The 17,548-nt window shown below is 53.0% G+C and overlaps 1 protein-coding gene across 1 annotated transcript; it reads right to left on the bottom strand.

Annotated features, from left to right (window-relative positions):
* Window positions 1–974: 974 nt before the first annotated feature.
* Window positions 975–7,274, bottom strand: ENPP7 (ectonucleotide pyrophosphatase/phosphodiesterase 7). Its single transcript, XM_086360960.1, has 5 exons — window positions 7,022–7,274; window positions 4,318–4,463; window positions 2,588–3,214; window positions 1,705–1,942; window positions 975–1,057 (listed from the first exon to the last, which is right to left on the bottom strand). Exons 1-5 carry the CDS (start codon window positions 7,272–7,274, stop codon window positions 975–977), a joined length of 1,347 nt encoding a protein of 448 aa, XP_086217086.1.
* Window positions 7,275–17,548: the final 10,274 nt, after the last annotated feature.

The following is a 17,548-nucleotide window of genomic DNA, read 5'->3' as shown; positions in this document are numbered from 1 at the left end:
GCGGTGTACTGCTGGTGGCCTGGGTGCAGGCCCTGGTCAGCTCAGATGGAGATGGCCCCTGGGCCGGAGGTGTGTGGACTTGGGGGTGGGAGCTCCAGGGCAGAGCCTCCTCATCGCCCACTGGAGCTGGAGTTCGGGGTCTGGGTGTTTGAGGCTTCAGTCCTATTGCAACCACCAGCAGGCCCGCTGCACCCTCCCAAGTGGGCACTCGGGTACCCCCCTCCCCATCACCATGCACTCAGTGACCCCCTTCCCCCATCCATGCCCCCCTCCCTGTCCTGCTGTCATGGAGCTGGTTCTGCTGTGAGAGGAGGGGAGGAGGCAGAAAGGGTATAGGGCTGGTTCTGCTGTGAGAGGAGGGGAGGAGGCAGAAAGGGGGGTTGAAGGAGAGGGAGGGGGAGGGAAGGAACGGGGGCGTCTTGGGAGTCTGGGGGCCGTGGGCCAGTGAACCAGATGATGCCCCCAGAGATCTAAACCTGGGCAGGGGTCAGATTGCCAGCATCATCATGGCCAGGCCTGGGCTGGGGCTGTGGGGACACGGAGGCATGTAGGCCTGGTCCCATGTCTTCTGAGGAGACAGGCCCATCCATATCCAGTAGATCATCACAGCAGGAGCAGGCTCAGACCCTGTTTGCAGCTTCTGGAGGCTTCCTGGAAGAGGTGGGCCTGGAAGGACAGGTGTGTGTTGGGTTGGGAAGAAGGGATGGGGCAGGGGAAGGTGGAGGAGATGGAGCAGGTGGAGGAGATGAAGCAGACAGGCCTGGAGGGAGGGAGTAGAGGGAATTTGGGTGGGGACAGACAGTGCATGGAGGCATCCGTGTCAAGCGGAGACTGAGGAGGGCCCCTGTGGGAATTCCTGACCCTCAGCTGGACTTTGGAGGGCACAGGGCGGGTGCAGGTAGGGGCCCAGGGGTGCAGAATGACTCCAACTTCCTCACAACTCCATCTCCTGGGCCTCTGACCAGGAGGGGGTGTTATGCGACCTCGACCAGGAGAGTTGCAGCCACCAGCAGTCCCGTCACCAAGGGAGGCCAGCCGCTTGGCAGGAGGGCAGACCCTAAGGAAAGTCAGAGGATTAGTGAACGAGAGAAATGGGAGCATGTCCCTCACCCTAACTCTTTAATGGCAGGCGAAGTGTCCCCAGGCCACCCCCACAAGCTCCCTGGTTTCATCACACACTACCCACCCCTCCCCGCCTTGTTCACCTGCCCCAGCTGCACTGGCCTCCTGGCTTGTGTTCTGTGTGACCCCTCACAGCCCCTGCCCAGCGAGGCCTGCCCATCCCCAGGCAAGTGCCCCCAAGAGCTGCCACCTTGCCAGCTCCTGGGTGACCTTTGCCCCTGAGATGGGTCAGGGTTGGGGCAAGGATGTGTGTTGAGGAGGCTGAAAGAGGAAGACTCCAGGAAGGAGTCCTCATGTGGCCATGGAGCCTGGAGGTGGCCTGTCCAGTGGGCAAACTGCCAGCTCCTCTGGCCCTCAGCCTCCCCGTGTTAAACAAGGCTGCTCACGCCCACCGGCTCTCCTGCATATGCAGCCGAGATGCACAAAGTGCACTGTGCGGTGTCAGGTGCCATGGGGATGTCAGGGCTCCAGATGTTCCCAGGAGCCAGGGACAGGAAGGAGCAGGTGACACCAACTGGCTGGCGGGGCACCCTGGTTATGGCTCTGCAGGCCCCCATCCCCTGCAGCTGCCTAGAGGCACACCTGAGGGGGTCGCGGTGGTCTCCTGGAGAATAGGCAGTAGGGTGCTGAGGAGCCCATCATTGGCCTCTGGTACGATGCCCAGCAGTTTGCACATGAGCTCATACACGTGGACGCTCTCGAAAGGCTCCACCTCCAGGCCCTTCTTAAAGCTGGGGCCCACAGCCCGGAAGATGGTCTTCATGTCCATGACCTCATTGTCGAAGCCGTGCTCCCCGTTGTTGAACTGCACGTTCACTCTCTGCCAGGAGGGAGGGTCCAGAGTGAGTTTGTGCTGACCCTCCCAGGCCTCCCTACCCTCTCCAGGAGCACCATCTGCCGGGCCCTGGGTTGCAGAGGACTGCTGCAGGGAGTTCAAATTGGGGGGGTGAGGTGGGGTGGGAAAGATTCTGAGCCTCCCTGTCTCTGAATTCTCAGCCCCAAAGATCAGTGGCCCAAAGAAGGAGCCTCAGTGAAGACCCAGAGACATGAATGGAGACCCATGTAAAGGGGGCGGAGCTTCAGCCAAGGACACACTCTGGGTTCCTTTCCATGGCTGGGCGCCCACACGTCAGTACTCCTTGCCTAGAATCCCGCCCCTGCTCTGCATATTGCTTCCCTCTCAGCCTCCTTGAGCTCTCTCACCTCTTGTGTGTCACTCTTACAGCTAGCCTTCCCACTTTACCCTATACACGCATGTGCACACACAAACACATGTATGCATGCACACCCATGCACACAGGTACGCAGTGCATGTACACACCCCAATTCCTGTCGCATAGTGTGGGTGTGTCCCTTTGGAGGCTGACACGCCTCAAGTTGGGGTCTGACTAGAAATAGGGAAGTGCTTTCTATAGAACCAGAGAGACTCAGCAGGGCAGAGATGTGCCTGCACCCTGAAACTCACCCCGTGGATGACATAACCTGGGTCGCTGTACATAAGCAGAGGGGTGATCCGCGAGTGATTGGCGTAGTGGAAGGATTTGGGGAAGAACTCCTTCTTGTAGACGTGGAGTCTGGGGTGGGCGTCCTTGAGGGCCTCGTACACCTTCTCCAGCATTCCTTCCTTGGGGAGCAGCATCCCGTTTGGTCCGTAGTCTAGGAGCTCGAACTCAATGTCCTTGAAGCTGAAGTTGGAGAACTTGTGGAACTCCACCAGGTCGCTGGCCGTCTTGTTGACGGTGGTCATGCCGTGGTCAGACAGAATGAGCAGGTTGAGGCTGCTCTCCAGGCCGCTCTTCCTGATGCTGTCCCGGAGGTAGCCCACGGTCCTGTCCACCTGCATCACTATCTCCTTCCTCTCCTGGGACTCGGGGCCATACCTGTGGCCTGTGGAGTCCGGTTCTCCGAAGTAGAGGGTGACCAGGTCCAGGCCCTCGTCCGTGAACCACGTCATCACCGTGTCGATGTTGGCCCTCCACTCTGCCTCGTCCTTGAAGTTGTGAAGGATGCCTTCCTTCCGGCTCAGCGTCACGGCCTCGCCTTGGTAGGTGACATTCCCGCCGGGGTAGAAGAAGGAACCGGTCTTCAGGCCCTGCGGGGGGAAGGTGGCATCAGGGCTGAGGGCCTCCTCCTGCTTGTCCCCTGCTGAAACATCTGCCCTGACCGCCTGCCCCCGGACTGCATGCTTACCCATCCCTGCTCCTGCCTGCAGCCACAGGGGTTCGTATTTTCTGAAAGACCTTTCATAGCTCTTATCTTATGTTATTAGGGCTGATACTGATTTTATAGAGGAGAGAGCAGGTGCCCAGTGGACTCAGCACTAATCAGATAGTGGATATAAAAGTGTCCCCAGATATGCTGTGTCCTCATTGTCACTGTGGCCGTAGGTCACATCGCTGCTCTGTGAACGCTCCCTTCCGACCTGCAGCCCAGCCTCTCCTGCCATGCATCCATCGGCCTCTCCATTGCCTGCCCTTCTAGCCTTCAACCCGGCCATCCGTCTGTCTTTCCATAAACCAATTGCTGTTTTGTTTACAGATCCATCTGTCCTTTCCACCATCTGTCCACTGCCTCAGGTCATCATGTCCACCTTGAGATGTCAGTTCTAGGCTATGCTTTCTGCAAGCAAGCCTGGTGTCTGGTAGCTCCTTCTGAAGTGAGGGGACTCAGATGTGAGTTGGACCCCTGCCTGTGAAGTTTATTCTGGGCTCACCTCAAAATCACCCATTTGAGTTTGTTGTCAGGAAGCCCAGAGCATTGCAAGAGGCTGGGGTTCTGGGCTTTTCACTGGGATGACCCACCTCTCACTCTTAGCATTCGACTGCCAGGCCCTGAGAGGGGAACCAGGATGAAGCCATTTCATTGTTCCCTGCCTGTTAGTGGAGTGACATTATTTTCCATGTGGCCCCCTTTTCACCAGTGCCGAAGCCCAGTTTTCCCTCCAGTCAGGAGGATGCAACAATCCCTCTGGGTCCCAGGGAGGACAGGGCAGCCTGTGCAGCCACTGGCGGGTCCTCATGGGCACCTGGCTCCCATCTCCCATGGGGCCCACTCAGCACCTCTCCCAGGCTGGGAGCATTGAACTCCTGGGTCCTGCCGTGGATGCCCCGTGGTCATGGCATGGACACGGCCTGCTCGGCCAGGTCCCCCTCCCGCCCCCTCCGTCTGTCCAAGTGGGCGTGGGTACAGCATTACCTGCCTCTGGGCGGTGATCCAGATGGGCAAGCTGCCGTTGTCCCACCATTTCTGGATGCCCAGTGTGGTGTGGTAGGGCCACTTCACCTTGCTGCTTGTGTTGTAGAACATGTTGTGAACCACCCCGTGGTTCTCGACGTATTTGCCTGTGGGATGGCAGAGGGGGGTGGTGGGAGGGAGGGCACAGCCAGGGCAGGGGGCGGGGAGGCACACGTGGCCCTGGGAGCCGGGCTGGGCCACCACAGCCACGTACCCCAGCCCAGAGATTCTGCTTCCACTTAGAGTAGCTAATCCTGCCACTGAACTCTTACAAAGGTGTTAATACCCACGTTCTGGGATATCGTTTGCAGCCTCGTTGGTTTTAGCAAAAGATTGGGAGCAACCTGGCTGGCTATCTGGAGAGAACTAATTAAGTCAATTATGGCCCACCCATGAAATAGAATCTCAGGCAGGAAGATAAATAAACCGAGAGAAGGTGTCTTTTTTAAGTATTTTTTTCAGGATTTCCCTGGTGGTCCAAGAGTTAAGATTCCGCCTTGCAATTCAGGGGACGTGGGTTTGATCCCTGGTCAGGGAACTAAGATCCCACATGCCACAGAGCAGCTAAGCCCATGCACCGCGGCTACTGAGCCCTCGAGCCACAGCTAGAGAGTCTGTATTCTGCGACGAATGATCCCACGTGACGCAACAAAGACCCAGTGTACAACTAAGACCTGACACAGCCAAATAAATAAAATTTTAATTTTAATTTTAAAATAAATAAAATTTAAAAAACTACAAAACCCCCCCAAAGCACTATGCTCTGTTGGAAACCTTGTGCACTGTTGGTAGGAACGTGAAATGGTGCAGCTGCTATGAAAAGCAGTATGGTGGTTCCTCAAAAATTAAAAAAAATTTTTTTCATGGCAATGCCTCCACATGAGTTCAGAAAGTAGAAAAAGAGGGGTGTTGAAGAGTCCACCTCCTTCCTTCATATTCCCCATTGTCCTGTGGTCAGTAAGGAGGTGACATGCAAAAGAGAGCACCATGGGCCTCTGCTTGCGTGTGGTCATGAAAATGCTGGTGTGAGAATAAGCTGTCTGTACGAGTGACATGCCTTAAAGTCATGCTTCCCTGGCAGCTCAGATGGTAAAAAAGATCTGCCTGCAATTCAGGAAACCCTGGTTCATTCCCTGGGTTGGGAAGATCCCCTGGAGAAGGGAATGACAACCCCCTCCAGTATTCTTGCCTAGAGAATTCCATGGACAGACCATGCGGTCTCAAAGAGTCAGACACGACTGAGCGACTAACACTTTCACTTTCAAAGTCATGCCCACCCAGAGCCTCGAATGTGACCTTGTTTGGAAATAGTCTTTGCAGATGTCATTAGTTTTGTTAAGATGGCGGCATCCTGGGGACTTCCCTGGTGGCACGGTGGTAAAGAATCTGCCTGCCAATGCAGGGGAAAGGGAAAGTGAAAGTCGCTCAGTCATGTCCGACTCTTTGTGATCCCATGGACTATACAGTCCATGGAATTCTCCAGGCCGTAATACCGGAGTGGGTAGCCTTTCCCTTCTCCAGGGGATCTTCCCAACCCAGGGATCAAACCCAGATCTCCCGCATGGCAGGTGGATTCTTTTCCAGCTGAGCCACAGGGAAGCCCAAGAATACTGGAGTGGGTAGCCTATCTCTTCTCCAGGGGATCTTCCCGACCGAGGAATCGAACCAGGGTCTCCTGCATTGCAGGCGGATTCTTTACTGACTGAGCTACTAGCAAAGCCCTCCAATGCAGGGGACATGGTTCAATCCCTGGTCTGGGAAGAGCCCACATGCTGTGGAGTAACTAAGCCTGTGTGCCACCAGCACTCCGGAGCCTGCGAGCCACAGTACTGAGCCTGCATGCTGCAACTACTGAAGCCTGGGCGCCCGGAGCCTGTGCTCTGCAGCAAGAAAAGCCCCCACAATGAGAAGCTCACGGCACTGAGTGAGGAGTAGCCCCTGCTCACTGCAACTAGAGAAAGCCCACGTGTACCAATGAAGACCCAGTGCAGTCAAAAATAAACAAATAAAATTATGTATAAAAAAAAGAGGGCATTCCACATCAGGTGGGCCCTAAATCCAGTGACCTGTGTCCTTAACAAGAAGAGGAAAGATACACAGAGGGGAGATGGCCATGTGACAGGGGGCAGGGATTGGAGAGCTGCGGCCACAAGTCCAGGATTGCCTGGGTCCCCAGAAACTGGGACAGGTGGGAAGAATCCTCCCTTCCAGCCTCTGGAGGGAGTGTGGCTCTGTGACACCCGGATTTTAGGCTTCCGGCCTAAATAGAGCAATGGTGGGTTCGAGGGTGGCTGGGAGCGAGCAGTGGAAAGAGCAGGAGCCTCAGGCTCAACTCTCCTGCCTTTCTGAATCCTGGCCACACTCACCTCCACCAGAAGCCCTCCTGGGTTGCCACCCTGGGTGTGGTCCCCACTTACGATGGGACCTCCAGGTGTTTTTTATCTGCCTCTATCACTTGCCCCCGACAGGAAGGGTTCCTAACATACCCTTTGGCCGGGTCATGTCTGCCCAGTAAGGGTGTCCCCTCCTTGGCCTCATCTTTGCCCTTGCACTGTGTGCCCACCGGGTCGAAGCTCCATGCCCGCACTGCGGTTCACTTTGTGGGTTCCCTGGTTTCTCAGCTGCCCCCCCAGGACCCCAAGCCCCATCTGAGGCCAACACTCACCAGTGACCAGAGTGAAGTGGCAGGGGCTGGTCAAGGTGATGAAGGCAGGGGTCATGTAGCGAGCTTTCACCCCGTCCAGTGCCATGGCATCCAGGTTGGGGGTGTCCACGTCCTGGTCATAGTTCCAGCGGAAACCATCGAAGGATACCAGGAGCAGCTTGTTCCGGGAGGCCTGCTGGCGGACAGGAGCCCCTGATGCTGGAGCCAGGAGGGTGGCCAGGGCCACGGCAAAGAAGACAGCTGGGGCTCCCATGATGGGTTCGCCAGAGATGCAAGTGCCGAGGGAAGTTTTCTGCTGATGAGCAGAGCAAAGTCCCAGGGTCACTGAACAGCTCTTATCCTGTGCGTCTTTGAACTGAGACTGTGCGGGAGCCTCAGAGGTGGCCCCTGGCTGCTGTGTCCGCACCCTGAGCCTGGCCCTTGGGCGCATCTGCCTTTATTGACAGCGGATCTCGATGCCCCTCCCGCTTCGTGCACAAGTGTCTTTCCAGGGAGGATGGGGACCATTCTGGAAGGCGTGGTGAACAGAATCGACTCACTCCATCGGAAAAGCCTGTGTCCCCAACCCCAGCTCTCATAGTGACTCTGGGTCCCTGTGCCTGGCTCACTGTGTCCCAGAGCACCCGGATGGGGCCCTTTCCTCCAGACTATAATTTGGGGAGGCCTTTGGACCAGGGCTGTGGGTTCAGGGTTCAGGAGACTGGCCTTGCCTATGGGGACTCCCCAGCCTGGGGGAGCACCTCTTCCCCTTCCTGCCTATGCTAAGAGGGGTCCTGCGGTGGGGCAGGCAGAGCTCCAACCTGGATTAGTGCCTGCTGTGCCCTCCTTCTCAGGCCTCAAGGAGCCCCAGAAGGCACAGGCATGGGCAGCCTCACTGTTGGATTTCATCAGCAAGATGGTGAGAAGTGTGGCCTCCCTTGCTACACTGTGCTCATGGAGAGGGTGGTGTTGGGAGGGACCTCTGATTTCACCGTGCAGTTTTCTGTCTCACTCACTTTCTCTCCACCTGTCTCTTTGTCTCTGTCTCTCTTTCTCACTCCCTATGAAACATGTTCCACCAGCCAGGTCCCACTCTAAGTCCTGGGGACACGACAGTGAAGGAGACAGACGGTGTTCCTGGCTTCTTTCAGTTTGGTTGGGGACACACAAAATGAATCAACAAGTAAAGCAGTAGAATAGTGGGAGTCAGCAAAAAGCAAGCAAGCAGGGAAATAAGATAGTGCGTCTGTCTGTTTCACAAAAACATCTATTTCTGCTTATTGACTATGCCAAAGCCTTTGACTGTGTGGATCACAATAAACTGTGGAAAATTCTGAAAGAGATGGGAATACCAGACTACCTGATCTGCCTCTTGAGAAATTTGTATGCAGGTCAGGAAGCAACAGTTAAAAGTGGACATGGAACAACAGACTGGTTCCAAATAGGAAAGGGAGTACGTCAAGGCTGTATATTGTCACCCTGTTTATTTAACTTATATGCAGAGTACATCATGAGAAACACTGGGCTGGAAGAAACACAAGCTGGAATCAAGATTGCCAGGAGAAATATCAATAACCTCAGATATGCAGATGACACCACCCTTATGGCAGAAAGCGAAGAGGAACTCAAAAGCCTCTTGATGAAGGTGAAAGTGGAGAGTGAAAAAGTTGGCTTAAAGCTCAACATTCAGAAAACGAAGATCATGGGCATCCGGTCCCATCACTTCATGGGAAATAGATGGGGAAACAGTGGAAACAGTGTCAGACTTTATTTTTCTGGGCTCCAAAATCACTGCAGATGGTGACTGCAGCCATGAAATTAAAAGACGCTCACTCCTTGGAAGGAAAGTTATGACCAACCTAGATAGCATATTCAAAAGCAGAGACATTACTTTCCAACAAAGGTTCATCTAGTCAAGGCTATGGTTTTTCCTGTGGTCATGTATGGATGTGAGAGTTGGACTGTGAAGAAAGCTGAGCGCCGAAGAATTGATGCTTTTGAACTGTGGTGTTGGAGAAGACTCTTGAGAGTCCCTTGGACTGCAAGGAGATCCAACCAGTCCATTCTGAAGGAGATCAGCCGTGGGATTTCTTTGGAAGGAATGATGCTAAAGCTGAAACTCCAGTACTTTGGCCACCTCATGCAAAGAGTTGACTCATTGGAAAAGACTCTGATGCTGGGAGGGATTGGGGGCAAGAGGAGAAGGGGACAACAGAGGATGAGATGGCTGGATGGCATCACTGACTCGATGGACATGAGTCTGAGTGAACTCCGGGAGTTGGTGATGGACAGGGAGGCCTGGCATGCTGCGATTCATGGGGTCGCAAAGAGTCGGACACGACTGAGCGACTGATCTGATCTGATCTGATCTGCCTGGTGGGTGGTCAGCCAGGGCCTGGTGAGAGGATGACTGTGAGGGAGTGATCTTGGGGGTCATCAGTCGGGGGAGTGGATCGGGGGCAGGCGGGAGGGCGGCAGGGTGGGTCCTGGGGCCTGTGGCTGCCGTATGGAGTCTGGCATTCTTGTGCAGTGCAGGGGGGAAATGCCATGGGGTGGTTTTAAGCTTGTGAGTGACATAAACTCATCTAGCATTAAAAACAAGAAACTTCACTCAAGCGTTCCATTTGCAGGACTGTCAGCTTGACAAAGGAAAGCGGGTGGGGCGCTCCACAGGGAGGGGACTGCTGGTGTCCAAACCAGGATGGGGGCTGTGGGAGTGACAGGTGTGGGTAGTTTGGAGGTTCTCCTGGAAGGATTTGCATGTTGGGGAGAAGGAAAGGGAGCAATCAAGGGAGATGTCCAGGTTTCCTGCCTGGAAAGCTGGGGTGATGGTGTCTTACAGCTATCCCATAGGGTGGTCAGAGGTCAAAGGGCAGGTCGAGGGCAGAGCATTCTATCTTGGCCACGTCTACCTGAGGGGATGTGTTAAATAGTTGGTATGTCCCGAGTTAAATTGTCTTCAGCTGCTGAACTGCTGAGGGCGGTTCCACCCAGGACTCTGCTTGGCTGGCAAGAGGGACTATTGTCAGGCCATCCCAGGGTCTCAGAGCCCCCCACAGCCTCCTCTGCGGTGAGGCAGTGGAGCCCCGGGGTACAGATTCTTGGGCCCTTTCCCCCATCTGAGGGGCCACACCCTGGAGGGATCCACACACAATGCCGCCCCTCGTGAGCCTCTCAGAGGCTGGAGTCCGAGAGATGGAGATGGTCCCCTGCATGGACTTCTACAACCAGGATATGCAGGGATTGCCCTGTGCCGGCTTGGTGCAGGGCTGGGGCACAGAGGGCAGGCTTTCCTTCACTGAGCTTATGGCCCGGAGCTCCACCCGTGGACCTGTGTGAGGAGCTGCCAAAGGTACCACGGAGGAAGTGTGGGTGTCTTAGGAGAGGGCAGTGGGGACCACATTCATTCTAGTGCTGGAGTGGGGACCTGAAAGGCCCTCTGAGGATTCAACATTTCACGCAGTGCTGTGCTGAGTTGCTCAGTTGTGTCCCACTCTTTGGGACCCCATGGACTATAGCCCACTAGGCTTCTCTGTACATGGGGATTCTCCAGGTAAGAATACTGGAGTGGGTTGCCATGCCCTCCTCCAGGGGATCTTCCTGACCCGGGGATTGAACCTCCTCCCGCATTGGAGGAGGATTCCTTACCGTCTGAGCCACCAGGGAAGCCCATGACTACTAGAGTGGGTAGCCTATCCCTTCTCCAGGGGATCTTTCCAACCCAGCAATCAAACCAGGGTCTTCTGCATTGCAGGTGGATTCTTTACCAGCTGAGCTACCAGGGAAGCCTGCACAAATCTGTAGGATGGGTTTAGCTGGGAGATTGGAGAAGGAAATGGCAACCCACTCCAGTATTCTTGCCTAGAGAATTCCGTGGACAGAGGAGCCTGGTGGGCTGCTGTCCATGGCCTCCCACAGAGTCGGACACGACTGAAGCTACTTAGCTGCAGCAGCAGCTGGGAGGTATGTGGGCAGGAAAACCTTCCAGGCAATGACAGTGATGAGGTGGAAGAGGGCACCAACCAGGCTTGAGGCTGGAAGACAGGCCTGGGGGACTCTGGATTTGATGTTAGTTATTCTAATGTTTGTTCTCCTAATATCTTCTAATGTGTATTATTCTTACTTTCGTCTATAATAAAATGTCTACCAAGGAATAAGACTACATTTCCCAGCATGCCCTGCAGTGCAGTTTGGCCACAGTGAGCATGTCCTGGCCAATGGGTTGAAAGAAAAAATGTCATGCGACAGCCCTCAGTCTGTCGGCGCTGGCTTTGCCCCTCTGGATTCTTCCTCCCTCTGGTACCTCAAGCTCAGAGGCTGCCCGGAGAACTGATGATAAGGGGCACTCTGAGAGAGGTTACACAGAAGGAGCCTGGTCCCCCAAGGCATCCTGGGCAGCGTGGCCGGCCCGCCTTGAATGGCTCAGCCCCTGGGGAACCCTCGCCAGGGAGAGTTACACACACTCTCTGCTTCCATTTCCGTTATTTGGGTTTTCTGTCACTCTCAGCAGGACCTAATCCGAGGCGATAATAGGATAATGGCCCTGGGAGGCACTGCTGGGCTTTAAGCAGGTGGAGTGACATGATATGCTGGCTGCTGCGTGAGGAGTGGGAGGTGGGAGGTGAGTAAGGGGCTGATGCAGTGGTCCAGGGCTGAGGCCGGGGCCCGGGGCAGAGGGGCACAGACCTGGGGTGCGAGGGTGGTGGGTGGGTGTGGGCTGTGGGGAGGGAGGGGTCGCTGTTCTCACTCTGCGCTTCCTCCTGCTGGTCCCCATCAGGGATGTGGAAATTCCCTGTCCTGCCCACCCTCTCCTGCCCACCCTCTCCTGCCGGCGTGGCTTTCTGGCCTGAAGGTGGCATGAAAGATCTGCTTCCTGCTCTCAGCCAGGCTTGGGGTAGTTCCTCTCCTTTTTTTGACTCTTTACCTCACTCATGTTTTGTCCCAGGGAGCTCCTTAGCTCACCCCCTGTTAGTTTCCTTTTTATTCCTTGGTCTCCTAGAGCTTGTCAGCAGAAAGAGAGTATGTTGACTATAGCTAACAGTTACACGGTGTCTCTGCAGACCAAGCCCTGGGCTTCATCCATGATCTTGTTCAAGCTTTGCAGCAGTTCTTGGAGGCAGGAGTTAGTAATAGCCTCACTTTATGCGTGAGGATACTGAAACAGAGGTTTAAGGTCACTGAGCAAGTGGAGGAGCTGGGACTTGAGCCCAGGTGGTGTTTTGCCTGCAGAATCCCCCTTGGAAAACTACCAGATCCCAGTGACTTACCAGCCGCTTGGGGTCTTCTCGTCAGGCTTTGGGGCCATTGATTTTTTTCTTTAAAGAATAGTGCAGCTGTGAGTATCTTGGTGTCACTGACTTTTTCCTTTTCTTTCCCATTCACATTGTTTCCTTGGGGGAGAGTCTTTAGCGAGGGGTTATCAGACAAAGGATGTAAAGGCTGCTTGGTTCTTATAATCAAATCGCCATCAGGATACTGGTGGATAGATGCTAGTACCGCCTCTGGCCAACTGTTTTCACTGGATTTTATTTTTTGTTCCTTTTGGGTGACTTAGCAGGTGTGCAATGATGTCTTAACGTATTAAGCCAGGAAGGCTGGGAGAGCTTCATGTCACGATTTCTCATCTTGAGCTCTCCATGTACAGATGCTTCATCATCTCTGACCGTTGATCCAGTGGTCAAAGTGATCACTGAGTCTTAGGGCTTTAGTCTCTGTTTAATTTGCAGTGTATATTTTGGGGAAGATATACTTCTGGATTCTATTTTCCACAGCCTTCCATCATTTATATTAATATTTGTCACTTGTAACTTTCCCTACCCTCTTGCATGCTGGTCATTCTTCAGGTAGACTCAGAGCTCCCTGCAGGCAGGGGTTGCCATATTGTTCTTTGCTGGTGTGATGCCAGCCCAGAGTATGTACTCAATGTATATTTGTTGAATACGAATAAATACATTCAAAGGGAAAAATTATGCAAGTATCTACCATACTTTCTGGTTAGGCAAAACCTTTTAAAAATAAGCTTATTTTATGATAATTTAGACTTATGGAAGAATTGCAAAGATAGTAGAGAGTTCCCATATACACCATGCCCGGTTTCCCCTATTATTAACATCTTACATTATGTGGTATTTTTCGCAGTTAATGAGCCAATATAGATTAAGTCATTTTTAACTCAAGTTCATATTCTGTTCAGATTTCATCAGCGTCTGACCCAGTGTCCTTTCCCTGCTCCAGCATCCCACTTTGCACTGAGTTATCACACCTCCTTACATTTCTCGTGGGTGTTTCAGTTTCTCATATTTTCCTTGTTTTTTATGACATTGACAGATTTTAAGGAGTGCTGGTCAAGCCTTTTGTAGACTGTCCCTCAGCTGGGGTGATATGATGTTTTCCTCTTGATTAGACTGGGGTTGTGGGTTCTTGGGAAGAAAAGCACAGAGATAAAGCATCTTGTCATTATATCACGTCAAGGGTACATACTGTCCACATGACTCATCGCTGTGGATGTTGACCTTGACCATCTGGCCAACAGAGGGTCGGTCAGGTTTCTCCACCATGAGTTACTGTCTCCTGCCCTCCTGTTTCATATTCAGCTTTCTGGAAGGAAAGTCATTATGTGCCACCCACACTTAAGGAGGGAGGGGTCATGCTTCACCTCCTTGGGAGAATCTGCATACATTTGTCTGTTCTTCCTCTTTGTTTAGTCAATCATTTCTACCTGCCTGGACCATGGATATTTATTTTATACTTTGAATTATAATTCAACGCTACTGGATTTATTGCATTGCTCAAATTACTCCAGCATTGGCCACAGGGAGCTCTTTCAGTTGCCTCTTGCATCCCTCTGACCTACCCCATCATTTGTTTCCATGAGCACTCCCTTGCTTCTGGAGCACAAGGTGTGCTGGGTCATCTTGGACATGTCCTACCTCAGTCCTAGAATCTCAAGCCCTGGTTCCTTGAGAGGCTGGACTATGATATTAGATCCGGGTGGTGGGTGTGTACCTTGCTACTGGGGTGTTGATAAAGCATTTAAAAAGTCACTGTCTCAGCTGTTCTTGAAGCCAAGGGCTCCCCAGCTGAGTCCGGTGCATGTGCAGCTTTGAGAGACAGGGCAGATGTCTCCTCTGGGCGCAGCATTTATGGGCAAACCAGGATCCATGGTGGAGAGAGGTCCCGAAGGGCCCCTATTTGAGGACACAGAAGGAAGCATGAGGGGGGTTATTGAATGCTTTTCTTGTTTAGGGCGTCATTGGTGCCCCACAGGACCTCACCCAGAGGCCTCGTTGGCCTGGGGACCAGGTCGATTTGACACATTCAGATGGCCATGTGCAACACACAGGTACCCTGGCCAGCTGAGCGGCACATGGGGCTCAGGTTGGGACGAAGCAGCCTGCCCAGCTGTGTTTGGTTTCTGCTGGGGAGAGGGACATACCAGGCATTGTCCCCATAATCTCATTTATGACTGGTATGCGTGAATTACGTTGCAGTTCTTTCTGTCTCCCCCCGTTAGGCTGTGAGCGACTTTTTATCCCCGCCTCCTGGCACACAGCAGGCATTGTGTCATTCCTGATGCCTGTTTGAAAGAGTCCATGGGTGACGTTAGCAGGTCAGGACCGCTGCTGTGGCCTTCTGCCCCCGACCAATCTCCCTGCTTTTCTTTTGTCTCCTGAAAACGGGAATCTCTGTCTCTCTGGCCACTGTGCCCCCTGGGCTGTGCTGCCTGCCAGGGAGCCCCAGATGCCCTGGTGGGAAGTGGGTGTGGAAGCAGGGCCCCTCCAGCCAGGGGCTGTCCTCTTTGTTGGAGAAGCCTTGAGGTCAGGGGTCCACCTGCCAGATTTCTACAGTGATGAGTGCAAAGTTGGGTCTGGCTGGGTCTCTCTCAGCTGCCAGTTCATGCCCTTTCCTGGGGGGTGTGGTGTTGCTGGCATACTGTTTACTTCTGGGGATGCCAAATGAAGAGCAGCATGGTTATACAGTTTAGCTGGAGCAGAGGGTTGCCATTAGGAGGGCCCTGGACAAAGAAGAATTTGACGTGGGGACACAGTGATGACTCTTCCCAAACAGAGCCCAGGATGCAGGGCCTTGGGTCTTGGGAGGGGGTCCACATGAACTCCTGGCTTGGGGGCTGGAATGGGTGCCTCATCCTTGTGTCCCTGGGTGGGGTGGGGCACTGAGCCATTGAGCCTGGGACAAGTGCCTGGGAGGCAGTGGGAAGCCACCAGGAGCCACACACAAAACTGAGCTCCTCTGGTGTGCCCCCAGGAGGAGTCACATCTTTACGACCTTGGTGGTGTTCCTTAAGGGGGAGACCCTGGTCCAAGGATGCCATTCCTTCTCAAAGGGCTGCTTTGGTCCAGCGGTGCTGGGGGGAGGAGGAGCAGAGAGAACTGGCTTCCTCTTGTCTCTGTCTCCACCACTGGCCCCTTCCAGTGTCATGGGAGGCGGTCACCCCTGCCCGCTGAGGCCGGGACCTGCTTGCTGATGACTGTTCTGATTACTGGGGCCTGACTCGACCTTCCCGGCTGGGATTTTATTAGCGTAACAATGATCCGCTTTATCAATTGCTGTTGCCTTTTATGACTTCTCAGGGCCTTTATCTCAGCGGCTACCTCGCCTCCTGGCTAAATGAGGATTAATATTTTAACAGGATTATGTGCTGTGGGTTAGCAGTACTCTCGGGGGAAGCTGGGTGCTCCCCCTACTACCGCCTCTCTCCTCCTCGCAGGCCTCCTTCCTGGTGTGCAGGGGAGGTCTCCCCAGAGATGGGGTCTCTTGTTTCAGAGTCTGGGATGGGATGGAGGGGTGGGTGGGAGGGTTGGGGACCTGAACTCTGGGTGGGGGACAGTTTGTCTGAAGAGTAGGTTAGTCCTAGGGTAGGGACAGTCCTGGAGGGCAGGTCCCTGTAGAGACCGTGGTCTGTTTCCTGGGATCAGCGGACGTGACCACCTGGTCAAGGGGAGAAAGGAGGAAAATGGAGGCAGAGCTGTGGAGGAGGGAGACAGAGACAGCGTCAGAGACAGAGGGAGAAAAAGACTGAAGGGAGAGAGGGAAGGAAAGTGAGTCTGAAGCCAGGCCCTTAAACTGTTGAATTGAGGGACACCACCTTCTCTGCCCCTTTCTTACTTTCCTCTCCTCCCCAGTCTTCCAGATGTATGGAGGGTACAGTAAAAATTAAAAAAGAGAGATTAGTTTTACGTTTAGCCTTTTTAGGTTCACAGGAAAATTGAGTGGAAGGTGCAGAGATTTTCCTTATATCCTCTCTTCCCACTCGTGAATGGCCTCCCCCATTATCAAACCCTGCCCCCCCCCCCCCCCCCCCCGCAGGCTGGCATGTTTCTCACAATCAATGAACCTGCATAGACACATTATCATCACCTAAAGTCCATAGTCCATTGCTACTCTTGGTGTTGTACGTTCTATGAATTCGGACAAATTTACAACATGGATCCACCATTATGGTATTGTACAGACAATTCACGGCCCTCAGAATTCTCCGGGAGGGGGAAGCTTTCATTCCAGTTCCTATAGGCTAACTCCTGCCAAGAGAGCTTAGGCACCTCCTGTCCCTTGGGCTGGCTGCATCGAAACAAAACAGAATGAAACAAACCAGGGAACAGCGAGGATTGGTGAGGATGCGGGGAAGCGGGAACGCTGTGCACTGTTCTCGGGAATGTGGAATGGTTTGGCTGCTGTGGAAGACAGTATGGGGGTTCCTTAAAAAGTTAAAGTATAATTCCCGTATGACCCAGCAATCCCTCTTCTGGGGATGTATCCAAAAAAGAATTGAAATTAGGATCTCCAGGAGATACTGGCACACCCATACTCACAGCAGCTTAATTCAAATAGTCAAAAGGTGGAAACAACCCAAGTGGCCATCAATGGGGGAATGGATAAACAAAACAGGGTCCCCTATTCAGAAATAAACTTAAAATGGATTAAAGACCTAAATGTAAGACCAGATACTATAAAACTCCTAGAGGAAAACATAGGCCTGACATTGTTTAACATAAATCACAGCAGTATTTTTTTGGATACAGTTCCTAAAGTAAAGGAAATAAAAGCAAAAATAAACAAATGGGACCTAACTAAACTTAAAAGGTTTTGCACAGCAAAGGAAACCATTGACAAAATGAAAAGACAGTCTACTGAAGAGGAGAAAATATTTGCGGAAATATATGACCAATAAGAGATTAATATCTAACAAACATAAACAGCTCATATAACTCAACATCAAAAACCCAAACAGCCCAATTAAAAAATGGGCCAAAGAACTGAATAGACATTTTTCCAAAGAGGAAATGCAGATGACCAACAGGCACATGAAAAGATGCTCAGCATCGCTAAACATCAGGGAGTGCGAATCAAAACCACAATGTGATATCACTTTACACCAGTCACAATGGCTGTCATCAGAAAGAACACACATAGCAAATTCTGATGAGGATACAGAGAAATGGGGCCCTTCATACCCTGTTGATGGACATGTCAATTGGTGCAGCCACAGTGGAAAAATTATGGACATTTCTCAAGAACTAAAAATAATAC

This window comes from Bos grunniens, chromosome 19 (assembly GCF_055505025.1).
Source record: "Bos grunniens cultivar Pamir isolate PY7600 chromosome 19, Bosgru_T2T1.0, whole genome shotgun sequence".
NCBI classification, from domain to species: domain Eukaryota; kingdom Metazoa; phylum Chordata; class Mammalia; order Artiodactyla; family Bovidae; genus Bos; species Bos grunniens.
This window is presented reverse-complemented; position numbering and strand designations above follow the sequence as displayed.

What these genes read in the sequence shown, in the direction of transcription:
- ENPP7 (XM_086360960.1), bottom strand. Translation starts at nt 7,274, where the DNA reads ATGGGAGCCCCAGCTGTCTTCTTTGCCGTGGCCCTGGCCACCCTCCTG. An exon ending in GGATCACCGCCCAGAGGCAG is followed by an intron (nt 3,215 to 4,317) that starts GTAATGCTGTAC and finishes TTCCCCCCGCAG; the next exon opens with GGCCTGAAGACCGGTTCCTT. An exon ending in CAGGTTATGTCATCCACGGG is followed by an intron (nt 1,943 to 2,587) that starts GTGAGTTTCAGG and finishes CCCTCCTGGCAG; the next exon opens with AGAGTGAACGTGCAGTTCAA.